This window comes from Pagrus pagrus (assembly GCF_965226575.1).
Source record: "Pagrus pagrus genome assembly, chromosome: 2".
Classification (NCBI taxonomy): domain Eukaryota; kingdom Metazoa; phylum Chordata; class Actinopteri; order Spariformes; family Sparidae; genus Pagrus; species Pagrus pagrus.
The window spans coordinates 23,823,355-23,849,513 of record NC_140186.1 but is presented as its reverse complement, the minus strand read 5'-3'; the positions used below and the strand labels follow the sequence as shown (position 1 = coordinate 23,849,513).

The 26,159-nt window shown below is 44.7% G+C and overlaps 2 protein-coding genes and 1 pseudogene across 5 annotated transcripts in view; all 3 read right to left on the bottom strand.

The window, feature by feature from the left end:
- The window catches only part of LOC311270930 (adhesion G protein-coupled receptor L1), a 30,378-nt gene extending 12,901 nt beyond the window's left edge, over positions 1 to 17,477 (bottom strand). For 2 of the 3 annotated variants that reach the window (XM_084376195.1, XM_084376196.1), the window contains exons 1-5: positions 16,553 to 17,477; positions 6,239 to 6,358; positions 3,171 to 3,384; positions 2,559 to 2,668; positions 192 to 399 (exon numbers count right to left, since the gene is read on the bottom strand). In XM_084376195.1, the coding sequence (XP_084232321.1) occupies positions 192 to 399; positions 2,559 to 2,668; positions 3,171 to 3,384; positions 6,239 to 6,308 (602 nt within the window). In that variant the 5' untranslated portion in view covers positions 6,309 to 6,358; positions 16,553 to 17,477. Of the gene's footprint in view, positions 1 to 191; positions 400 to 1,699; positions 1,715 to 2,558; positions 2,669 to 3,170; positions 3,385 to 6,238; positions 6,359 to 16,552 lie in introns of all 3 variants that reach the window. The other variant, XM_084376194.1, reaches the window with a different exon arrangement.
- A 2,181-nt stretch (positions 17,478 to 19,658) lies between these two features.
- On the bottom strand, positions 19,659 to 20,652 carry LOC311250305 (nucleoredoxin-like protein 1; the record flags this gene model as incomplete). The annotated part of the gene is made up of 3 exons (XM_084341937.1): positions 19,659 to 20,001; positions 20,108 to 20,197; positions 20,417 to 20,652. 3 exons carry the CDS (start codon positions 20,650 to 20,652, stop codon positions 19,659 to 19,661), a joined length of 669 nt encoding a protein of 222 aa, XP_084198063.1.
- Positions 20,653 to 22,178: 1,526 nt separating this feature from the next.
- On the bottom strand, positions 22,179 to 23,734 carry LOC311266289 (nucleoredoxin-like protein 1; annotated as a pseudogene). Its single transcript, XR_014624877.1, has 2 exons — positions 23,283 to 23,734; positions 22,179 to 23,113 (listed from the first exon to the last, which is right to left on the bottom strand). The product of XR_014624877.1 is annotated as a nucleoredoxin-like protein 1 (transcript).
- Between the last annotated feature and the right edge of the window lie 2,425 nt (positions 23,735 to 26,159).

The following is a 26,159-nucleotide window of genomic DNA, read 5'->3' as shown; positions in this document are numbered from 1 at the left end:
CGACGTTTTGAATGTTATCAACCAAAATTTTCACACCTTGCACTTTAACGTTACTGAATATGAAATCAGCCCCCAAAGCCTGCAACTAACAACTATTTTTTATTTTATTTCAAGATTCCACAGCCAAGTCAAAAATTCAAAAGTGCCTCATAAATGAATTAACACATCTTCACACCGTGGACATTACTCACTTATATGTGGTGGTGACTCTGTTCTGTCGGTAGTCGTCCCACGAGGCGTACTCGTACAGCACCTCTGTCCTATACGGCGTCCACGGCATGACGTACAGCCTGTCACCAGCCTGCAGCGGGTCCTTGCACCACGCCCCCGACTGATGCTCCGCCTCCAGGAGAGAGGAGGCCGGCTGGATGCTGAGCAGCGAGCCGGGACACACGAAAACTGGAAGATGGGAGTTAGGAGGGGAAGACAGCAGGATGTGAGAGAGAAAAGAAGAGAGAAGGAGCAAGAAGAAGAAGAGCAGGGGGAGAAAAGAGTGGAAATATAGTGGAGGCAGGTGCGGAGAGAAAATGGATCGATGCATGAAAAATGGATTGAATTAGATGCATTTGATGCAGCAAGAAGAAAAAGGAATGAAGAGAAAAAGAGAGAGGGGTTTAAAACACCTGTGCTGAACCCGAGAGACAAGCAACAGAAGAGACGTTTAAGTGTTGAAAATCACACACTGTTCGTGTGTGTGTGGTGAGTAATACAACAGGGACACTGCAATGAAAGGTGTGTGAGAGGATTTATGTGCTTTGTGTGTGTGTGTATGCATGTGTGTGTGTGTGTGTGTGTGTGTGTGTGTGTGTGTGTGTTTGTGGGTTAGTGCAAAAAGAGTGAAAAAGAGTGTGAGGTAGAATCAGGGACGCAGAAGGCGGGGCTAAATTTTGCCTTGAAGTGAATGAGAGGGCAGGTTAGTTTACGCCGGGCACAACGATTGGTCCACCCCACATGTCAATAACTGTATGGACACATATGTATACTGTACAGTCTCACACTGGCATGCAAGAAGGCATGCACACACACTCACACACATAAGCAGTGCTTGGTAAGCACACATCCAGACGGATAAATAATCACACACATTTGGTCTTATTTTTCCTATGAAGATAAATAAGGGGCTCTTCCTATAAGGGAAGAAAAGGGAAAATAAGCATGATGAGGATGATCGGACAAGAAGGAAGGATTTGAAGGAAAGAAGGAAAGAAAGACAGAAAGAAAGAAAGAAAAAGAAAGAAAGAAAGGGTGCTTGTGTGTGTAAAGGAAATAGAGCAGAGAGAGCATAGAAGATTATGTTTATGTTTGCGTGAGCAGTTGTGTTTATGTTTGTGTGTGCACAGAGACCGAGGGAGAGAAATAAGAGACAGAGAGATCGACCAGGTGCAAGAGGAGAAGAAGAAGGGAGGAAACTGCAGAGAGAGAGAGACAGAAAGAAAGAAAGAGAAAGAGATGTGCAGAACCTGCATAAAACTGGATAAAAGGACGGGTTTCCATACAACAAGAGATGGATAATATGGGGGGAAAAGAAAATAATAACCGAGGAGGAAATGAATAAAGGGGGGCAACATCCAGCATGACTACGAAACAACGTCCTAGGGTAGGAGGAAGAGAGAAATGGTAGGAGAGAGGAAGAGAAGGAGAGAAAAAGAGGGGGGTCGGGGTAAGGAGAGATCAAGATGCTACAATGTATTGTCTTTACCTTTTTGGTCCACTTCTACTCAAGCATAGGAAAAAAAAGAGGGAGAGAAAGAAAGAGAAGTCAGAGGGTGAAAGAAAGGAAGTAAAGAGAAGCAAGAAAGCAAGCAAGAGAAAAAGAAAGAAAGAAAGAAAGAAAGAAGGAAAGAAAGAAAGAAAGAAAGAAAGAAAGAAAGAAAGAATTGCACAGATAAAGACTTTGGATCTCATTCTCACCACAAACATTATAGTTCACATAAAAGAAAGAAGAAGCACGAAAGGAGTCCCAGCATACTCCCCTCCCCTCCTCTCCTCTCCTCTCTTCTCCTCCCCGCTGCCCTCCCCTCCCCGCCCCATCCTCCCCCTTATCCCTCCCTCCACCTCTTCCCCCCTGATCTCTCCTTCCCTCAATCAGGCTCCTGTGGAGAAAAGAGAGCAACTCCTGTGGCGTGAATCTGAAAAAGAAAACACACACGCATGCACGCGCGAGTGCATCCGCGCACTCTCGCATACTCGCGCACACACAGACGACACACAGTATGCAAATGCACTACAGTTCCCCTCTCTGCACTTTCTCCATCCAACTTTCTTTTTGTATTTCACACACACACACACACACACACACACGCACGCACACACACACACACGCACTCCCTGAGAAAAAAAAACACCTTTCTATCCATCAATCTCTCAGGGATACAGTCGACATCAGAGGTTATTAGAACATAAAAAACACCTTCAACCTAAAATGTAGCTCGACAAAAATAGGTTAAATTACTGTGGTTTTGCATGCACGTGCACATAATTTCATGTAATCATGTTTGTGTGTGTGTAGGTACTGTATGAGTGTGTTTATTTATGTATTTATATGAATGCATACTCACTGTAAGGGACGCACTCGTACTGGATCTCCAGGTACTTGTATGTTCCAGGACAGGGGTCTGGGAAGACGTCGACCCCGGCGACCACCACACACTGAGTCCTGTTGTTACACCTGGAGGACAGAGGGTGGACGGATGGACGGATGGATGGATGGATGGATGGATGGATGGATGGATGATAGAATGAGAAAACAAAGGAGGGAAGGAGAGTGATTAACGGACAGGAAAGGGGAAGCAAAGGACACTCCATTTGTCTGCTCTCCCTCTCCCACTCGCTAAATATTGATCAGTTCTTCTAGGAAAACACTGCTGAGTACACAGCTAATGGTGCAGCCAGGCACTCAGACCCAGCTGGAGAGATTACTGCACGCGCACACGACTTACAACACAAGCATTGGCTTCGTCTAATGTTTCCTCTGACATGAATCCACATGTATGTTTTGCAGCAGTGCACACACGCTGTATGTACAAAACAGTAGATGCTCTTATTGATTGGTTACACTGCTTCGAAGATGTTTGCACGTACACAAATGGCATTAAAATGTGCATCTTTGCCGTATAATTTAAGTTTCAGCTCTTGTACAAACACAGAATACAAACAAAGCGCATACACACCTCTGGGCCATAATCTTTAGTGCATCGGGGAGGTAACACTGTGTGTTCTCCATTTGGAAGGGGTCTGCGTCACAGATCTTGTCATCGGTGCGTCCATAGTTGGCGGTCTCCACCATAACCACGTCACTACCTGGGCAGCGTAGCTCTATGGGGTAACCCTCGCACGCCAGCTCCCTGCGCAGGAGACCAAATGGCATGGCGGCCCGGGACATAGCTGCTCATGAGGGGTGGAGATGGAGAAGATGGGGGGGAAGTAAGATGAGGTCGAGGGTTGGAAAGAAAAAGAGCAATTTAAGGACAATTAGCATTTAATATGTCTTCAGACTGCAATGAGCTGGAGAATCCAGTTGACAGAAATCGTTATGTTCTGTCAAAGTTGCTTTTATCTCCTCGTAGGAAGAGCGGATAATGTGATTTGTAGCAGCCTGTATGATAAGCCAAAGTGGTAATCTAACTATTTAATACTGCACTTCCATAATGTCGGAGGACTCAGGAGAGGTAGAATCTACAGCCTGGAGCTGTAACCGTCAGTCCATCTAAAGAAAATGAATCGCCTATTAAGTGTTCTGATAATCAATTAATCGTTTAAGTCATTTTTCAAGCAAAAACATTTGCTGTTTTCCAGCCTCTTAAATGTGAGGATTTGTTGCTTTTCTTTGTCATTAATGACAGTAAATGTGAGTCTTTGTGATTTGGACTATTCGACAACCAAAAGAAGCAGTTAGAAGAGGTCACTTTGGGCTGTGAGAAATTGTGATGAACATTTGTCACTATTTTTTGACATTTTATAGACTAAACAATTAATCGCGAAAATCATCAGCAGATTAATTTGCTACTTAAAATAATCATTAGGTGACCCTTACGATAGCCATGCTTTAGTCATCAGTGGCACTTTGCGCTAAATGCTAACATGCTCATAAAGACAATGTTAACGTGCTAATGCTGAGCCCCAAGTTCACCAAATATCATAGCAATCCATCCAATAGTTGTGATATTTCACTGAAAAGCACAGATGAGAATTGAAAGTAGGGAAACTCAGAGTGCAAAATACAGATAATTAGCTACATGTGCACACGTGACTTCTTCTGAATACAGCTTGTTTCCCAGCAACGGCATGTTAATGAGACGGACCACGGGATTGGTTCCTTAGGTTTGTGACATATGAAACCCTGGCTGTCTGACTGCATTTCTAAAGCAGAAATGCTCAGCCGTGGCATTGACTGGATATTTTGCTCATGATACGTCTTGTATAAAATAAAACAACATGGACAGGTTAACAAGGTTAAAAACTAAACATTTTCAATGGAGGGGGTCTTTAATATTTGTCCTCTGGGGACCATGAAAGCCTGCATAAACATTTCATGGCAATCCATCTGTTAGTTGCTGAGTCACTTCACTGTGGAGCAAAGTGATTAAAGGCAACATGCCATCCATCAAGTCACACTGCTAGCACGGCTAAAAAGTGGTCAAAAGCAGCAGAGAGGCTGAAACATCCTGACTTTTTTCTCTTGCAGCGATGGAATGTAATTAAGTTCATTTAGGTTCAAACGTAATATAAAGCCTTTTGTTGCTCCAGAGGAAGTTACATGTAGGCAGCAGGGTCTAAAAAACAGTCCACTAGTCAAGCATTGCACTCCTGTAACTCTGTTGGACTCATTATGGAAAGTTTAAAAACAAATGGTCAGCTACATTACCCACAGTGCATCTTAGCCACTGAGTGACATCACTGGAGATTACCTGGGGCATTGTATTTATTTATTTTATTTTTATTTCTGTACTTACATTTTTAAATTGCATTTCATTGTTTCTTGTGCTACAAGGGTTAAGGGCTGAGGTGTGGGTGAGAGAGGGTGAGCACATTGTCTGTGTTTGTGTATTTGCAGTGTTTGTCATGTTATACTATTTCTCTTTATATCTGTGTCGATAGAAACCCCTTGAAATGAGATGCTACATCTCGAGGGGGCCACCCTTGAGATGTAGCATTCAAATAAAATTCAAATAAAGTACAATAGGTGGGTGTGACTTTTCCTCAAAGTAATATTTCAAAACAATAACTTTAGTTTTATTCCGGTCCCTTCTATGTGCATGTCAGGAATTAGTGGTCTTAAATCCTTAAAGTGAGAGAAACCTGATGGCATCATAGTTACACCAACCTTTATATGTAAAAACGACGTGTTCCCCTTTGAATGCACGTAACAAGGATACAATCAGCCTGCGCAGTCATGGGCAGGTATGTTACAAAGATGCTGCACTCACAATAAATGTGATGCAAACACCATGCTGTGATTATCTCTATCTAATCAAGCCCACATCAGCATTTAATGTTAGCATATAGTTATCACATATTCTAGCACTGTTAACACCTCAGGTGTGATTTAATTTCATTTTAATTTAATTCTAATGCAGACATGTGTGAAAGCCGACGCTGGAAGGATTCCCAGACGAAAACAGAGTGCGACTGTTGACATAAATCACATAGCACCTCCACTGTGACACCTACATGTGATCTGATGCGTAGGTACATAGCAGTATCTTGTGTCTCAAGTCAGTGGGGAGGATAAGGCTTATGCTGCTGGCTATGTGACGTTTGGTAAACACAACCTGACAAGTGTAAGATTTCATTTTCTGTCCTTCGAAGGCTGTCACATCTCTCCTGACTGCCGCATTAATCCGTGTAAAGCAGGGTTATTGGAGAAAATCACATTACCATTACCTTAATCCGGTTGTTCACATCAGCTTGAGCATCCTGAACACGTGAAGAGGTGCTTTTGTTGTGTCCGGATTAAAGCCACATTAAAGCCAAACACGTCAGTGTGATCAGTATGCCACCGGTGTACTGTAACTGTCCGTGGTGCTGAATGACTGATTGTTTATTAACTAGCTGCTACAGGCGCCTTCTCCTGAAACACTCCCTTCGGCTGAGAGCTGCACCCTCCACATGTTCTGCTAAGCTTTTGTTTGATGACACTGCTCATTCTTTCGCTTCCCTTATTTGTGATCCACACTGCTGATTGCTGTGTCAGGATCAACACCCCGTTATGACACCACCTTGGCGCCCGGGCTCTTACCTTGGCCGGAGGGGGCGACGTGAGCCAGAGTGAGCACACACACCCCCAGGAACCACAGTGACACAGCCATGCTGGGCAGGAAGAGTTAGGACGTCACACCAGCAGCCACGTTAGGAGAGCCTGTGGGAGGAAGGAGGGGAAGTGTGAGATTGAGAGTGAAGAGCTGCGGCCTCTCCTTGTGTGCAGATCTGTGTGTGTGTGTGTGTGTGTGTGTGTGTGTGTGTGTGTGTGTGTGTGTTGGATGGTCGGCGACACACACTGACAATGAACGAGTGAGAAAACGCAGCAGGGTGGGAGAAGGACAGAATAATAGAGAGACAGGCCGAGAAGAAAGAGAGAGAAAAAGAGATAACAATTGAGCAATCGTTGCAGCGAAAAGTCCCTCAATCTGCTGTTACCATGGTGATAGCACAGTGCAGTCTGAGAGAGCGAGAGAGAGAGAGAGAGAGAGCAAGGAGATACGGCGAGTGTGTGTATCTGTGCGCGTGCGTGTGAGTACGTGTTTTAAGTCCGTAATTAGCTAGGAGCAACAGTGGCTGCTGACCCATAAAAGAGTCTTAATCTTTCGATCCTCACACACACACACACACACCCACATATATATTAACACAAACACACACACACACACAAACAGAGTCAGGCAGGGAGCTTAGGCCACTTTTCAGTAATCCTGAATAAATGATGTCGTGGAGAAGATCTCTTCCCCAGCAGGGGTAACGAGGTAAACAGCCGACTGGAGGCGCAGGTGATCAGAGGGCGACGCTGCACTGTGGAGATTTTACGAGGGAACATACGGGACGCAGGCGGGCGAGCCACAAGAGAACAGCAGTAATATGACTCCTTAATATAGACTGAACTCTTGGCCCCGGACAGAAGGGAGGACGGAGGCTCAACTGCATCATGCACGGCATCACGTTTATTTATTTTTTTTCCCCCTGCTTAGCAATCTGCCGCTGCTGCAGTGTGTGCACGTGGATCTGGCGTACACATACATATGTGCGCTAGCGTGTGTTTATTTGCGACTTCCTTTTTCTCTCCGTCTTCTTGTTAGGTAATGACGGCAGACAGATTTAGGTCACTCTTCAACAAATGTCCGACATGCATTCAAAGTCTTGTGCTCGTGCAGGGCCCACACACACACACACACACACACACATGCGCACACATTAGAAAGAGAAGAGAGACCTCGGCCTTCTTTAAGTCCACTGAACCAACAAGACCGTAACAAAGGCCCCAGGACCACCGCGACACACACATGTACACACACACACGAGACACAGGACATAAAAGGCTCAACAGAAGAGTATTTTTCATCATGTACAGTGTGGAGGCTGTTTCCCTTTCTATCAGCTGTACTGATAGGATAACTCTGTTCTCTCTAAGAACTCAGAGGCTACAGGATTTAAGGCTTTATTGCACTCATGAAAGTAACAAAAACCTTACTTCCTGTGGACAATCTTAACAATGTTAATACTGTAAACTGTGCATGTGTGTTACTGATTATCTCCACACCCTCACATTTTTTCCACCGTCTTCGACGGACCTTCTCCCAAGCCACTATCATTTCCTGTTATTTAACAGTTTCCAGCAATTTCACGATCTTGTTTTCCACATTTCTAGATAAAGTTTTGTCCAGATGGAGGCTGTTTTAGAGCTTTAGCCACCTACACAGGCTCCCGGGACGTGATCTTTACCGGCTGTCCCGTCCCCTGGGGTATTAGTTACCATAAGTGAAGTTTTTTTCCGCGCAACACTCACTACACAACAGTTCATAATATCTTCATGTTATTGAACATTCTTACAAAACCACCAGACTCGTTTTTCTCAACAGCTGCTTCAGAAAAAATGTCCTTTGCTGTATTTCCAACTGCTGAGTATTCATATTGTAAGCACATATTTCCTTTGTGTGCGTACACATTGATTACACACAGACAGTTAACCCTTAACCTATAGCATTACATGTGTTTATCCATACATTTTTCACAACACACGGTGATGAGCGCACACGCACACAACACGTCTCATCTCATCCAAAACCCTTATGGCAGCATGTTCTTTTGCTTGCAACCCCCATGCTCTCTCTCTCAGACACACACACACACACACACACACTCCCATGCATGCACCCTTAAGTGTTGATGCAGAGTAAGTAGAGCAAGGACACTGATGGGCCCTGACAAAGCCACACACCCACTCCCCCTGTTCGCGGCACCATGCGCCCTGCCTGCAACCAAAATCCAGCCCCAGGCCACCGGCCGGCCTACTTGGAGAAGCAGCAGTCTTTAAGTGAGAGTGTGTGAGTAGTGGGCCTGGAGTGAAATAAATTACACGCGTGCACATACATAGACACAAACATGCGCACATACAGTATAAGCTGCATTTATCTGCATGTATTTAACAGTATTTTACCCTATGAGAGCCATTAAGCAGTTTTAAGGTTGTTAAAATCAAATGATTCTTGCTCGAGCAATATATATATTCACTCAGTGTGATATTCAGACACAGGACTAGATCACCACCAGAAACTTAAAGGGGCACTATGTAGTTTTGGAGAAGAAATTCAAACTCAGAATTTCAATATTTACAATGTAAATGAGGTAATAATACAAACTCACAATTTTTTTTTTTCCATAACTGGATAAACGAGCTGTGTGCAGCTAAGTAACACTGTTTGGAGCTAGAAAGGTGGCAGGGTCCGCCACATATAACCAAAGTAAAACAGTATGAGACTGTGTTGTCCTTTAAGGTCAGTTTGTTTATTCAGTCATGAATAAATAATTAATACATTTATTTAGGGATAAAAAAATCAGTCAATGCAGATCTTTCTCTTTCTTTCCCAAAACTACATAGTGCACCTTTAAATTGAACTTATTTGGGTCTCATCCATGTCTGGCTTCACAACACTAGCTAGTAATGACAGACACCAGAGGGCTTTAGAGGGTTATGAAGCAAAATTGACAAATATTTGCTGGTTCCAGCTTCTCAAACGTGAGAATTCGTTGCTTTCCGTGTGAATTCAATATCTTCTGAGGTTTAAACTGTTTTGTCAGACAAAACAAGCAATTCCACCTCAGGCTGTGGTAAATTGTAATAGGCGTCTTCACTATTTTCTGACACAGAATAAACATTTAGTCTGCCAAACAACTCCTGTGCGGTTTTGGCTCCTCAAAATTTTGAGCAATAAATACAACTGAAAATTGACTCACTCACTGCTGCTGGAAGCAAATGATACCTGAAAGCCATTACAGTCCGCCTGTTGGAAATCATTCAAACTGATGTTGAATCAAGCCAGGTACAAAGATTCATGCTGTTGGAGGTGGAGGCCATAAAATCAACAGAGAGAGAAAGAGAGTAACCTCCCCCTCTTTTGGTCAGAGAGCTATCAGTGCCTGAGGCTAGATCGCTGTGAAGCACAAAGTGACAAAACAGCCTTGTAGTGTTATGTTCCTAATGGAGGAGTGATTGTGTGTGTTTGTGTGTGTGTGAGAGAGTGATGGAAAGAGAGAGAGAGCAATCAAGAGATGAGGGAGAGATGTAGAGATTAGACTTCTGACAGCACAGCCAGCGCAAAAGCTTTATTGGCTGAAATAGTTTTTTTAATAACAACAGTGTTGAGAATTTTCTTGTCGCTGTCAATAGTATTTTAGGCTTAAGAAAGGATTTTAAAACACACTACAGTGTCCTCTGTGACTGCGAGCCCGTTTCAGACCATTGACCTCTATGGCTCCCAGAGGGCCGAGGCCTACATGCCGCAGTCAAAGCCACTTACAGGGTTTTAGAGCCTGTATGTTTGTCTGGTCGATGGGAGACTCTGGGGAATGGAGGTGTCGCCCTCTGTCAATCATTCGCTTGTTGCAGGCAGGAAACAGAGGCGATGCTCAGGGCCAAGTTCAGAGCATTAGGACCTGCACTGCGCGATGGACGCTCCTGAGAGCATTAGGGGTTATACTGAATGAAGGAAATGGCTTGCAGATATATCCAGATCAAGTCATTTTCATCGTCATCTATGATGTTATCCATCAGTTTCACAGCGACCCCTCTGCTTTAAGATCAAACTGTATAAATATACGTAAATAATACATGTAAAAACCTCTAATACGAGCAGATTTAAACATGGATAATGTTGCCAAAAACCCTCCCTTGATTTCTGTCTTATTGCACACGCAGTATGTGTGGCAGACAGAGATGGTTTGTGCGAAGGCTTTGCGTGAGAAGTAATTTGATTTCCATCCACCAAAAGAGTTGAGCCTCTTCTAAAGACTGCAGGAAGGTTGATTAAACATTGATAGGTTTCCTCACATATTTATCAAGATCGTAATCCTGCTCTCAGCGCACGCTCTCCGAGTTAAAAGCACACCATGCCTTAGTGCCCTATAAGCACTTTCTCGGCATGGGAAAATCTCCAGAATTTCTGGAGCGTGTGTGGTCATTTATCACCGTTTTGTTTTGTTTTGTTTTTACCTGATCACTGCACATTATGAAGCAAAGTAGATCAAATCTGTCACTGTCAATCCAGAGATTGCCATGCACACAGGGAAAAACAAGAGGGACAGGTTCACGTCTTTCTATAGTCTGTCTTACACTCTGATTTGTATAATGACGGAGTTATTTGTTGCTGTATTTGTGCCTCCTCTGCCACACTGACCATTAAGCAAACCCATCTTAGCGTGACTCCACTGTAAGAGCATCCACAGCATGTGCCGGAACAAGTCTGATTCACGGAGGCCCCACTGAGCATCAGACTTGGCTCTGACCCGTCGAGGCATGGACACAGGAGCTCTCGGGGTGTCCCGTCGTGTCTGGCACTAGGGCACTGGCAGCAGATCATTTGAGTCCTGTGAGTTGCAAGATGGGGCCTCCACGGATCGGGATCCAGCCCAGGTCGACGCCTTGAGCTCTTTGTCATGTTCCTCAGGCCGTTCCTGAGTAGTTTTTGCAGTGTGGCAGGGCACATTGTGCTGCTGAGAGGCCACTGTTATCTTCCGGCAATGGTGTTTGGGTGGGTGGTGTGTGTCGAGTGGCCAGGACTTAGGAAGTATTCCCAGAAGAACAATGTATTGTAACAAGATGATCAGTGTTATTTCTTACTCCTTATAATGATGTGGCTGATTGGTGAAAATATCTTTTTTCAGGACTGCACAGCAGGACTTAACATTCATTTTAACAACTTTTAATATACATATGTATGTATATATACATATATATGTATATAGACACATTTGAAAGGTCATTGCCAAAAATGTGCATGTATTCTGTGTATACAAGAATATTGGCCAGAGGTGCAGTAACGGTCAGGCTAATTTTCAGTTGCCTTGAAGCTTTAAATTCATCTGCAATGGTCACCAAGAGGAGACAGAGGAGTGCAAGTCCTTGAGGAATAAAATGAATGGCTAAATGTCTCTTTAGTCCTTGTGCTTTAACTGGTCTGCTGCTGCAGAGGCTCGTTAACTAGGACCAGCCACTAGAAAACCCACTTCCTCGCAGTCTGAATTAGACCAATCAAGTCACTGTCCTCCAAAGGTTTGTCCTTTTTAGTACAAAATGACCCCTTTGTGTTGACTGCTGAGGACTCACTTTAATGTTTTTATGCACAGTTTGAGGACTGTAGATTTTGTTTCCCATCTCATTAAGGACGGATCTGGTCGTGGCGAGTGTGGACAGTCATAGGGTTGTGTCTCTGAGTGTACCAGGCTATTGTTGACAACACTGTGAGAGCAGAACTATTTTATTGGATTTTTATGTAATTTTTGGAGAAATGTGACTATTAACCTTATTCGTAAGATATCCTTTTGAATGTCACTTGCCAATGTTACTTCAAATATCGCATTATGTATCAATTTCGCAGTATAAAATTACATTTACTTTGATAGGATTTTGTCCATATGGCCCATCTCTACACAGCTGGAACAATTACAGCAGCTAATAACTCTTTTAATGTACACATGGGCGTGTTCCTATTAGCATACTGTGAGAGAGATTTGAAAAACTAGGAATCTTTTCACTGTAGTGCACCGTTCCTGTATTTAGCTGTCAGCTCAAAGTTTTCACAATAAAAGGAAAGGTCAAAGAGATGTGGCAGTTCGTGGAAAATGTAAATTCCAATATGTGAAGTGACCGGGAACACAATGTCTCAGGGGAGGGTTCATTTTTCATAATGGATTGCTAATGTTAAACACATGACACATCCACAGTTGTATTAATGTATGAGCAGTGTGATAGTGTCTGAACGTGTGTTGTCATGGAGAGTTTTAGAAAAGGAGTGTGTATGCAAGCTTTTCCTGCTCTCACAGCATTTTGAATGTGTGCATATTTTACACACTGGCCATGTTTTCATGACTTTAATGTATTTTGTGGAAGAACAACATGAGAAACCTTTATGATTTTACTGAGGTTGTGTATTTAGAGCAGGAACAACCTTGTGCATTTAGACATTGAGATGACATGTAGTCAGCTGTCTGTTCGTCCCGCCTGTTTGTGCTAAATATCATTTGTGTGTCAGCAGAAGCTGTTACTACAATATGAGCCTGTTTCACACGTCATCGAGTCTAAACTCCTGCACGCAGAACGCGACTTTGATCCTGAGGTGTGACAAAACGTCACGGCTACAAAAACTGCTTGTTCTTCGTCTGAAATCATTGCCAGAGGAGTGACAGAGCAGAGCCGAGTGCATCCAGCAGCATTTGTTCGCAGGAAGGCAGAAGAGGCAGGAGCCGGGCAATAATAGGTGTGACAGTACGATGACTTAGATGGTGAGATGACAGACAGAGATCTTGCCATAACTTGTATAAAATGGAAGCCATCCCATGAATATCTCTCGTAGTTTTAAACCACCATTGCTTAATGTCAGTGCAGGATTTATATATTTGTCTGGATTTGCCAAAGGTAGGCATTTCTGGTCTGTCTGAGTGTTTTACTCTGTACATGTTGAAGAGCCCATCTGGGCTCCACGCGCTGTACTTTTTCTAAAGGTCATGAAGAAATTGAAAGGGAGATTTTACGGAAAATAACAGCACAGCTTTTTGGATTCAGCACCTGTACAATAATGTGTGTTTTGCACACTGATCTCTTGGTTATTTCATCCAAGCAGTTTTATAAAATTGGTTTTCAGATAATTTTCTTCTACACAGTATCAATATAATATCCTGTGATAGTAAAGAGTTATCTATATCGCCCAACACCTACTGGACAATGTACTTTGTGACCAAATAAAGATCTATATTTAACCCTGACAACCCAATGCTTTCTTTAAACAACGGTCCTTGAACAAACCATGTACTCAGGAAAGTTTTCCTGATATGAAAAGACACCACAGGAGACTGCTGGAGAACGGAGGCCTCCCAAAATTGACACTCATGCCAGCAATGACCCTGTAAGGGAGACAGGTATTTTTAATTTATGTTAGTATATCTAACGACCCTGTTTAACAATGGAGTGTGTGCAATATAGTTGGTGTGGGACTGACATTGCTGTCAGAACAACACTTTTAAGGGTTCGTTCTGAAGGAGATTCTCTGTCTGTCGAGGATACTCGCCTGGACGTTTAAAGGGCAGCGTCAAGTCCCTTACAGGAATCTGATATCAGGTTGGCAACGACAAAAAACAACTTTACATCATCATTTTTTATCCTTACAATTAAAAATCAAATCATTACTTCTGTCAGACGATCACAGTGATTGACTGCCGTCTCATCGGAAAGGTCCAAAAGAAAGTTGATTGTTGAGTCTCAGTTCCACCTCGTCACATACTGACGCTTTGGGTTGGTGGCCAACCTGACGTACCAACGAAGACTGTCAACATGTGACGAGTTCAAAATCAGTTTGGACAAATTGTATCTTTGAGGAGTTTGTCAGATGATCTCAGAGAGAGTCATGATCTATGGTTGGAGTATTTAAAATACAAACCAGTTTTTATTCAAGCTTGAACAAAGATATGCTCAGATTTAAGACGATAGAAGATAGAAAATCGGATTAGCAAGTTACAAGAAAGAAAAAGGAGACCGACGAGGTTTCTGATCAGAATGTCTCGTCCTTGCTTCTATATCCTCAGCCTGGAAGTTTCTCTCGTCTCCACGTCTATGTTTGGTTCACCAGTTCGAACATCAGCCTAATTCATATCTCCTGTTTCCGTCTCACATCACAATTCGTAGATTTTAGAAAACAACACATAAAAAAGAGTTTCCAGGTTTTAGTGGACAGTTTCACCTTCAGATGTTTACACTGATAATAGCAAAGAGCAGAGCTCAGCCAGGCACAGATAACCACAGCTTCCTGTTGTTCTGCTTCCAGCAGCCTTCAGCAGGGGCTGAAAAGCTGCAAGTTCCACTTTGTACACAGGGACATTATCTCGCTCACTTGTCATATTGAGTTGAATCATCAAAGCATTTATAAGGGAGGTAAGGTTGCCGACATGTGACTCAAACACATTAGATATACCCGAACTCGACAACTTACCCTGCCATCAATCCCAGGACAACACCGCAATAAAGTATAGAGAAATATCACAGCAATTAGTCGATTACCAGAACATTCATTTGCAGCTTATTTAATAACTGATTACTCAGTGAAATCATTTCTAGAGCCAACATTTATTGGCAACGGCTTTTCAAATGTGAGAATTTGCAGCATTTCTGTGATTTCTAGTCACATTGGTCACATTCATTTGCAGAGACAGATATCTCTTTTTTATTTTCTAAATCATTTTTTGTGCACCTGAGGAAACGTCAGTCTAACTGGTGTCGGTTTATTCCTTTAAAGAATGTCTTTCATCTGTTTTGTCCCATGACCTCTTCATATAATATCAAGGATTTCGATACTTAACAAGCAGCTTGATGTCACTTTGAGCTCTGCGAAACATTTTTCCTCTTCATTTTTTCTTCATGTCGTTGGCGACTAATCAGCCAGTTATTTTTTTGTCACCGAGAATGAAAAAAATCAATTAGCTGCAGCCTTACAGAGTTGTTAAAATCCCAGTTGATGTCCCCCCCAGCTCTGAACGGGCCTGCATGAACGCTCACAGCACAAGCAGAGCGGCTGACTCAGTGCGTCCGACTGATGCAAAGAGACATGATAGGAACCTGTGTGAGGTGGTCGGCACAGAAGAGACACAGATATGGTGCGTTTTACAAGTCAAATGGTAGAAAATCCATCCAAACTCTGCGAGTGTGTGTGTGTGTGTGTGTGTGTGTGTGTGTGTGTGTGTGTGTGTGTGTGTGTGTGTGTGTGTGGCTTAATCAAATGAATTTGCTTTTTTTTCTCCTCAGTGGTAAATGTAAATGATCCCTACATGGAAACAAACCTCTGTACCATTGTTTGCTCCTTCAATCTAACATGCACGGAGCAGGCCCACACACACACACACACACAAACACACACACACACACAGCTAGGTGAGTCACCTTATTAAAATGTGCGCTCACTCACATTTCTACATATAAATCAGTTCAAGTCACTCTTTTCATCCCTCCCACACAAAATCTACGGCGTGCTATTAGTATGACACACACATGACATTACACGCCACAAACAATACCTTCACACGCACACGCACACACACACACAAGGTTACAGATGTAGCAATCCATCCTAGCAGAAGAGCAGGATTCCTGTGTCTTCATCCCTCTCTCTCCTCTCCCTCATTCATCTTTCTCCTCTGCATCTCTCTCCCTGTTCCTCCTCCTCACGGTCACTCCTGCCTGCCTGGCCTCCTCCACTGACCCAGTCCTCTCATCCTCTCTCTGAAATATTGATAATGGACTCTCACTCTCTTCCTCGCAGTCTCTTTGCGCCTCATGTTCCCATCTGTGGTGAATCAGCAAAGCAAACCAACCAGCAAACACTGGAACCAAAACCTGCATTTGCGCCTCTGTGCGTGCGTGCGTGTGCGTGCGTGTGTGTGTGTGTTTACACCACTTTTCACTGCAGCACACCAGACCCTGCATTGACGGCGTGTGACAGTGAACATAATTCAGACGGACCCCTCTGGGGAGGCCAGCGTGGGACACCCTGAGTCATTATGCCACTTTCTCCCAGCGCTCCTCTGAGGGCCCACAGGAGGCTAATCACGTGCCCATGAATATTTCACATGCACTCACGCTCCTACACTACTACTGACCCAGCTTTTAATGGCATCCAGGAGTATGAGGCCACATCAGATCCCTGTCTCTCACTGATCAAATGGCCCCTGACAGCAGCAGCAGCAGCAGCGGCGGCGGCAGCAGAGGAGCAGGGCACCTCTGAGAGAGGCAGAGGGAAAGAGGGAGAGAGAGAGAGAAGAGGAGGGGCGGGGTGCATCCTCATAGCCTATATCCATATCTTACCGTCAATCCTCCGCTTTCCCTCCTCCTCGTCCTCCTCGCTCACTGCGTCTCCCGCATCCCGTCTCTCCGCGCCCTCACGCACCCACTGCACTCTCCTGCCTTTCTCCCGCTCCGCTCCGCCCGATGCATGAAACAAATAAAATATTCAATGGGGGGAAAAAATGTGGTGGGCGATACCTGCTGCTGGGCTATGTGGCAGTCATTAGCGCGATGTGTCCAACAACAACTGGGCGTCCTCCTCCTCCTCCTCCTCCTCCTCCTCTTCTTCCCCCCCTGTATGAGCAGTGTACTGTGCGGGGCTCTGCTCTGCTGGACCTCACACCCTCCCTCCGTCCTGTCGAGGCTCGATGTCTTCCCCGCTGCGCTGTGTGACTGTGCGTCACGTTGGTATCATAATTCCCACGGGTTTCATGCCCGGAGATGGTGCGGGCTTATAGGCCTTTGTAGCTCCAGCGGACGGATGGATGGAGGGACGGGTGGATGGACGGATGGAGGAAAAGACGCGGCGGAAACAATAATTAGGCGCAAATTAACGCGCAGACCCCGCGCTGCTCCGTGTCCGTCCGTCGATTTCTGCAGCTCATCAAGCCCGGTCGTCGTTTGTCATCGTTGGTCATGTTACATCCTTGCATTCAGCGGAGAATAGCGTCGACGTGAGAGCAGCCGCTTTGCATATCCTTGAAGAATCGTGATGAGGCGCAGCAGCACATCAGGACGGACATGGGGATGTATCAGGCTGTTTTCTCTATATATATATTTAAAAAAAAAAAAAAAAAAAAGAGGCAGGAATCGTTTTATAAAATGACGCAGTAGTGATAATTATAATAATGATGGTAATAAAAAAACAAAAGGAGAAGAGCTGGACAACCAGGAGAGATAAGGTTTTCCGCTCCTGGCCTCGCCTTGCATCCGTCCTTCTCTCCTCTTCTTCTGGCTCTCCCTCTCTCTCTCCCTCTCTCTCTCTCTCTCTGGTCCGCTTGTTGCGCGCTCTGCACTCGAGAGCGCGCAACGCGTGTGTGTGCGTGTGCGCGCAGCTGTGCGTGCGCGTGTGCAGAGAGAGAGAGAGAGGGAGGGAGAGAGAGGGAGTGTGGGGGCTTCGACTATATTATGAAGGTTTGTCTGAGTGAGCAACAATAAGCTGCTGTGTAGGCAAAAGGGAAGCAATATGGAATAAACCGGCTCATGTTTATGTAGGCCGCTGTGCCTTTATGCAGGTCTGACCAGCTCAGGTTGAGGTTTTAGCACATGCATTCCTGCAGTGACAGGAGAGAGGGGAGCTATTGTGTTTGCGTGCACAGCCAGCATGCACAGGCATTTGCAGGACTTCCATCAACCTTTTGGAGGAGCTTTGTTCAGAGCAGCTCTGAGAGGAAACCGCTGCCTGGCACATCAGACCTACCTCTCACACAGCAGCACGTCCATGGCACCTGATGACACTCCGGTTTCATCATCTTGCACTTTTGACCATCTCTGTTCCTGCCTTTACTCCCTATAATGCCTCAAAGGAAAGGGCCACTCTAGCAGCTGCTTTTCGTATCTGCATTTTAGGAGGTAATGGCAGGATATGCCGTAGTTAAAGCTCAGGTCACTCAGAGGATAGAAGGAGGGAGGAAAGCCTCCTCGTCTGCTGAGAGATCAGATGAAGATCCGGACTGATCGGATGCGGTTTCACATGTGCAGAGGCAAAACAGTGTGAAAGAAGACGACCCCGATGAAATCACTGATCATTTAAAGAAGCCACTTTCTCCATAATTTGACTCAACTCCCTTTGAATGCCTCTGATTGCTTCTTGTGTAGTCTTTAACGTGGAGTTATAGACTTCATAAACACTCAAAGCACAACAGTCCCTAATATTATTATTTCAATGGTGCTGAATAATTCATTGATTTCGGATTATGCACGCCATGTTTTGATTGGATGGCACAAATGATCATGTAAGAGAAGAGGGAAAAAAAGTGTATTGCATTACGGAGCCGTGTCGCTGAAGAAATGGAGGAGCAGTTTGAATAATCTCCCGGGTGTCATAAAACAAGCCATAATGGCAAGGCTTGGCTCGGAGCTGAGCTTGGCTTGACTGTGTACTTGGCAGCATTCAGAGACATTAAAAGACAGCCAATCCTAAGCATTGGTTAGCAGTATTCAGAGTTCCTTTAGATAGTGTTTTACATAACTTTTTATTGGTTGTTGGCATATCCACACTCACTTATACTGGAGCTACAGGAAGACCACAGCCCTGAGAGAGAAAAGCAAAGCGGGTCACATGGGGTGGGCCTTCCTGGTTCTTGAATACGGTGAGAGATTTCCTGACGTTCAGCTTTGAAAAAGGTTTGTTTGGCTAAATACGACTACAAAACTTTGTGTCTTTCATGACTAATCGTGGCAACTTGATTCCAAAGATCAATCCAGAGGAGTGCTTTGCTGATGTCTCGGTCACTAGCAAGCTAGCTAGCTAACGATACATTGTTATTGCTGATTTATGCATGACAGTCCTGCATTTTGCCCCTTGCCGCTACCACTTACCCCTCTGTTTTGCGCGCTAACTTTTAGGGACTGGGTGTCCTGATACTTGATGGGATAGAGGGGTAGGACCAAGTGTCAGTGCTGCATTAACAGACATGCTTCAAAATGAGGGTGATGACAACTGTCTGCCGTTCAATGTAATACGGTTATGCAATACGGCTGCACCTGATACTACTCCTCTTACATCAGTGTAGACGAGTAGGAGCATGGGTTGCTAATGTTGACTTGAGTGGGATTGGGCCTTCAATGTTGCTAACGTTAGCCTACAAAACAGCCCTAGAAGCCAGGTAACGAAGCCGTGTTCTTTTATTTGATGACTTGATTGATAAGTTGTGAACGAGCGTCCAAGCTTTTCTATCTCCATCAGATAATAGCATTGCGATAACACCAGGATTGCCACAGTAACACAAGAGAAATCACCACAACAGATGACGGCATATTAAAAATGTCCGGTCACGTCTCTTAACATAATCGCCATCGATGACAACTGATGACATAAGAGGGTCGTCATGGCGGGAGATTTCAACCACTACCCCTTGTAACTGTTCTGAGGGGCAAGGGGGGAACTCTTGAGCCTCGGTCTCCGTCAAAACGGTGCCCCTCCTCCTTGTTTCTCCACCTCTGCATCATCATCTCCACCTCCTCCCCAGCCTCTGTGCTTCTTCTTCTTCTTCATCTTCCTCTCATCCTCCACCTTGTACTTCAGTCTCCTCACAGGGTCGGTGAAGCTGCGCATGGACTTCTGCTCATAGTCGTCGCTGATCATGAAGCTCCTGTCGATGAGCTCGGCTGCTTCCTGCCAGTTGCGGTAGCAGCCCGGACCCAGGTCGAGGATCTCCTCCACTGCGTTCTCTATGAGGATGGAGCAGTCGGGCCGCAGCACCACCACCGTGGGCAGCTCCTCCACATTAAACATGGCCTCCAGCTCCCTGTGGACACACACACACACTAATGTATTTACTCAGCTAGGTGTATTTACATTGCAATCATCCACCAGCAGGTTGTGCACACAAGTGACTGGAGAGTGCCACACACCTCCTGTAGGGGTCCTCATAGGCCAGGAACAGGCACCTCTTGGGCAGCTCTTTGAGGAAGCTTTCTTGCTGCTCCTCCGACTGGTCCAAACTGACAGATGAAAGAAAAAGGTAGCTCGTGTTACTGGGAGATATGGGATGGGCAGATAAACTCCAGAATATCTATCCAAATGTTTGTTTGTGTGTGTGTGTTCCTACCCTTATGAGGTGACGAGGCAGTGACTGAGAAAGAGACGTGTGTGTGTGTGTGTGTGTGTGTGTGTGTGTGTGTGTGTGTGTGTGTTTGTGTGTGTGTGTGTGTGTGTTGTACCTAATGTACAGGAGAACCAGCTGAGCAGAGCGATCCACGTAGGATTCATCCGTCAACCGTTTGAAGAAGTCGGCGAGCGTGGGAGCAAACTGCTGGCAGCTCTCACACGCAGCAGATGCAAAGAAGAGCATCAGGATGCGGTTCTGCAGGCGCATGACGATCTCACGTTCTGTGTCCAGCTCATCCTGGTCCTTGTTGTTCTTCACCAGGACCCGGTCGATGAACAGGTCCACCATGATGAAGTTGGTGGAGGGCTGAGGCGTATAGGAAGACACTTTCATATAGATTACTTATGAGGGTTTTCACATGCATTAGGAGAGCACGGAACAACAACCACAACACACATGACAACATTTGCAAATGCCTATAACTGCATGCTGTGTTATTTGATGACCCTGCCCTGTAAATTAGACTGTGTGTATCCACTCAGTCAGTCTCACAGAGCTCTCATTAATCATATGAGCCCGTCTTGCTTGCTGTTAAATCGGATAATCCTCACAGTTGCTTACCTCACACAAATATTATCTCCCCTTGAGGCCACAAATCCAAAAAGAAAACAGCCTTCAAAATATTTTTTTCTCCTCAACTCTTCCTGGGTCGCACTTGAACCTGTTCCCAGCCTGTCAGTTCATATCACGTTCACTCATTGACTGAGTCTCCTTCACCTTGATGAGCGAACGCCGCTCGCTCCTTCTCCCTTTGTGCCTCGGCGCTCCACCTCCCTTCCTCTGTCTGAGAGGGAGGGATTGAAAGACAAGGTGACGGAGGGACAGGGGACCTGAAGTGCTCGGTGATTGTGTGAAGGCAGTGACTGAGCGAGAAAACGCACAGAAGAACATAGAGGAACAGACTGAGAGACGTGTTTAAAAAAATAAAAAGGCCTTAATGAAGTGAGCCACAGTGAGACCTTTATTATTCAGTAACTAATGGAGGAGCAGAACCACAGGGAATATCTGGTTAGTGATAGTCGGATTCTGTCTGCTGGGAGCGGCACAACGTGGCCCACGAAACCTCATCAGAGACGTGCAGACACAATTCATGTTGGCAGGAGAGAGATTTTATTCCTTTTTGGAGATCAATACAACTTATGTTTAACTATTTATCAACAAAATATAAAGGATCTCAAGAGACATGACAGGAAATTGAAAAATAATGCTAAAATCCATTAAATATACACACAGCTTGAAGTTTAAGACACCAGCAGGCGCCAGCGCCTAAGTTTAGCTTAAAGTCTGCAGTATTTTTTTGCCACTTGGGGGCATAGATAGCTTAAAAAGAAAAACACAACACAGCCATGATATGTCAGGAAAGATTTGGTTACACGTTTCTATTTTTTACACACACAGCAGACACAGATTAACTCTCGTAAGCTCTGGTTTGGTTTATGGGTTCTCCAGAGAAACATTTGTGATTCTTCAGCTCTGCTCAGGATAACGGTGTGTTCACACCACATGCAATTTGAATTTTCGCCTCGCACTGCTTGCGTAAGTTTGGTCGTGGGATCATTTGTGTTTATTCATGTTTAGTTAAAAAAGTCATCATGGAGCTCTCTTCCTGTCGGTGAGCGGCTCTGAATCAGAGCAGACTCCGATGTGCCTCCGGGTGTTTACTCCTCCAGAAGGTCTGGCTCTGCACCTGACTCTCCTCCAGAGCTGGCTGGATGTGAGCACCTGAGCACCAGCTGCCCCTCCCCGGCCCTCCCCGCTCAACATTCAGCAAAGCCCCTTTTTGCTAAAGGTTGAATATTTCCAACTGGCCTTTATACACGAATGACGCAAATTCCACATATTTGCGTCATCCCCACCACATTTCTTGCGCCGCCGGGCTTGAATAGGTGCTGGCTTTGTATGAAATGTAGACGCACAGGGGACACACAGATATATGACTCTCTTCACACTGTAGTCGCTAACCTTGTCTGTTTGCCATTTGTTGCTGGGCAGCTTGAGAACAGCCGCCTGATGCTGCTGGAAATGAGGTGGATGTGAAACACAGGACCTGAATTAAAACACGACGCTAAAAGACGTCGAAGCAAAAACCTTTTCTCTCTACACTTCGTCATTTTATCCATTGTTAATGCACATATATTTAGTATCCTGTAACTGTTTTGTGCAGGGAGGCACAGGTAAGAAACTTGGCTACCACTGGCTGGAACAATTGAGCTCTTTCCGATGTGGATTCTTTACAAATCTACTGCACATAACACTGCATCCAGACGAGATGAGTGTTTTTTACGGAGCCTGTAAAGAGGCTGCAGTGCAGCAGCCAAGAATTAGGTGTCGGGCTTGAATATGTTCTCTAAGACAATGAACACAGAAGGTTTATATAATTCTCCTCCACGTTCCTTTATCTCCCTCCTTTCTCTTTGTATCCCACGACCCATCTTTGTCTTCCTCCTCTTCACCTCTATCTTTGCCCTTCCCCCATGGCTTCCACCATCTCTTTTTCCTCTTGTCGTCCTCTGTCTTGTACTTGAGTCTCCTCACAGGGTCGGTGGCGCTCCGCATGTTTAGGTTGTCGAACTCCTCGTTGAGCATGAAGCTCCTCTCAATGAGCTCTGCTGCTTCCTGCCAGTCTCGGAAACAGTCGGCACCGAAGCGACAGATGTCCTGCACAGCGTTCGGAGAGATGACGGAGCCGTCGGGACGAAGGACCACTACTGTGGGGACGTCCTTCACCTTAAACATGGCCTGCAACTCTCTGAAAAACAGAAAAACACACACGCAAACCATTCATGTATAATCAGTTGGAATGAAATGTTGGAGCTTGACCTTTCTGTGTTGTTTTCTCATACGGCTTTAGAAACATGCATTCAAAAAGGTTTAACATACAAATATAGTCACAAAATACAAAGACTTCATCCACCTACTTCCTGTATGGGTCCTCAAAGGCCAAAAACAGAACCTTTTTGTGCATCTCTCTGAGGAATCTCTCCTGCTGCTCTTGTGATTGGTCCAAGCTGGGGAGAGGAGGTGGAAATGGAAATCTCATGAACGATAGAACGGTGCCAATGTGAGTTTATGCGACCACATGTGTGCGTCGAAGAGACAAAAGGAAAGCCACAGACCTGACGTAGATGAGAGCGAGCAGTTTGGGGTACTCGATGTACGCTGGATCTTTCAGTCTCTTAAAAAAGTCATTGAGAGGAGGCAAAAACTCCTGGCACTTGTCACACTTAGCAGACGCAAAGAACAGCATCACGATGCGGTTTTCGAGGATCCCGGTGATCTCGCGCTCCGTGTTGAGTTCATCCTGGTCCCAGTTGTTCTCCACCAGAGCTCGGTTCAGGAACAGGTCCACCATGATGGGAGAGGGATGGGAGAGGTCCTCTGTTGGGAAGAGACGGTGAAATACAGATATACATGTTGGATCATTATCCAGTCACAGTGCACTTCATTGCCTGCATCCATTCAGGCTCTACCCTGAAGGGAAAGCTCTCTCACACTGTTGGATACCATCAAGTGATCATCTGAAATTTTTGGTGCAGCCTCCGGAGTTTAGCCGAAGGGGAACTAGTGATTTCCTGTTTTTCCCACAATGACTTTCAACATCTCAAGGAGAACGAGTGTGAAGTTGCTGCATACAGCTTTGATCTATGCCTGTATTTGGGAAGAGGGATGACGACTGCACAGTAGGAGGAAGAGAAAACATCGAGGCTGCATCACATTAGTAAGTAAGTCAGACTTGGCCTCAAATCTTTGGTGTTTCTTCTCGAATTAAAAAGGCAAGAATCAACATTGAAAAGACATCTGCAGCCGTTACTTATCAAGAGTTTTAGCACACAAGAGCTCTGCCTCATCAGGACTGTGTGGGAGTGGTTGAATCAGATCCACAGTGGCAGCACAAGTAAACACAACACCACAACTGTCATGATTTCTGTGCAAATGTTGCAGAAACAAAAACGGTTCTGACTTTGGCAGATCCACACGTAGGAGTCCATCACTCAGAATAAAAGCCTGCTTATTTTTCCTCCGTGTTTATCCTGAACAAAGCACTTCTGTTTACATGAAACGCATCTTTCCTTGTGCAGAACTGGAATCTCTTCAAAAGTAACAGATGTAGCTTTCATAAACTTGGTGTGAGTTGAGACGCTAAAAGCAATCTAGTGATTTATATACAATACACTGGTTGAATGCATGTTCGAAAAAACTCAGTGAAATTCCCTCCTTGGATGCCCCATATGGTAGATAAAACATGATGAAGATGATGAAGATGAAGTGTCCTTCAGGGTGCCCTTCCAGTTAACTGGTTTTACAAACTGAGATCTGGCACTGGAACACTCAACACACTGTACAGACTGTTGTTAGCATTTGATACGTTTGAACTGTCTGATGGTTTGTTTTTAAAGGTCCAGTGTGAAGGATTTGACGGCATCTACTGGCGAGGTTGCAGATATTAACCATCGTGACAGCCTTCATCTCAACCTCCCCTACAGTGGCTGTTAAAAACATGAGAAATGTGAACGCTCCTCTCTAGAGACAGTGTTTTTGTCCGTTCTGGGCTACTGTAGAAACATAGTGGTGCAGCATGGCGGACTGTGGAAGAGGACCTGCGGCCTCTGTAGATTTAAAGGATCGTTCTATGATAACAAAAACACTACAAAGAATACTTTGGTGAAATAAAGGAAACTGTTTGATTGGTTGAGTTGTCTGAAACAAGAGGAGGAACACTGAACCAAGTGAGAAATGTAACCACCTCTATATTAAAAAAAGGTAACAACAGTTTGAGTGGATGTTTCCTTTAAAGCTACAATTCGTAAGATAGTCGCCACATATTGCCAGATATTGAAGTTTTGGTTTGGTGGCCAGCCTGACCTACCAATGGCCTGGTGAAGAGGCTCAACAATCAACTATCTTTCACCAGGATTGCTTCTCGCATCTTAAAGTGATCCTGCTCGTTGACTGACTGTTCATTTCATTTTTGCGGCCCACTAAAGGACATCCAGCCTATAAGCTACGACAGTTTTGAGGACAAAAGTCACCATTATCTAAATACAACACAGCAGCCGAGCCAGGATCAGCTGACCAGGACGAATCAGCCATTTATGGCACGGTGTTTTTCAAGAGCAGACTTATGGCTCAGAACAAAACACCACATAAGAAATAAATTTCAGATATAGAAATAAAGTTCAGCCCTAACAGCTCAGAAATGTTCTTTATCTGTCTCAGCCAGCCTGTATTTCACTGTCGCAGCAGTCGCTGCAGGCTGTGAATTGACAGCGATAACCTCACAAATTAGATTTGGCTCTCTGGCTCTGAGCTGTGCCAGATCCATTTGAGACTACAACTCTGGTCTGAAACTTCCAAGGCTGATGTAGAAGAAATATGTTTGAAATTGAGCAGCGTTGCACCTTACCTGAAGAAAAAAAAAAAGAGGATTTACTGGAAGACTCAGAAAGGTCAGAGCTTAAATCCTACATTTGGAAAAGGTATTTCACAATCATCCAGTTCCCTTTTTGAAGCTGATCGATCGCAACTGATACATACGAGCCAAACTGCCTTGTTTTGTTAGCAGCAAATTTAATAGGCCATCAATCTTTGTACGTACTGTGGCAGCCGCATATACCACAAGTAATTTACCTCACCTTGAAACTCCTGGACTCCTGCAAGAAAAGAAATATATCCAGTTTCTCCTCGCTTTCAAGCCATTGTATTCTTTCTTTGATTTGCTTTCTTTCTACCTTTAAATCCTGTGAAGTTTGTTATTTTAGTGACACCTTTCACTGCCTCTTCACCCCTCTCTCTGT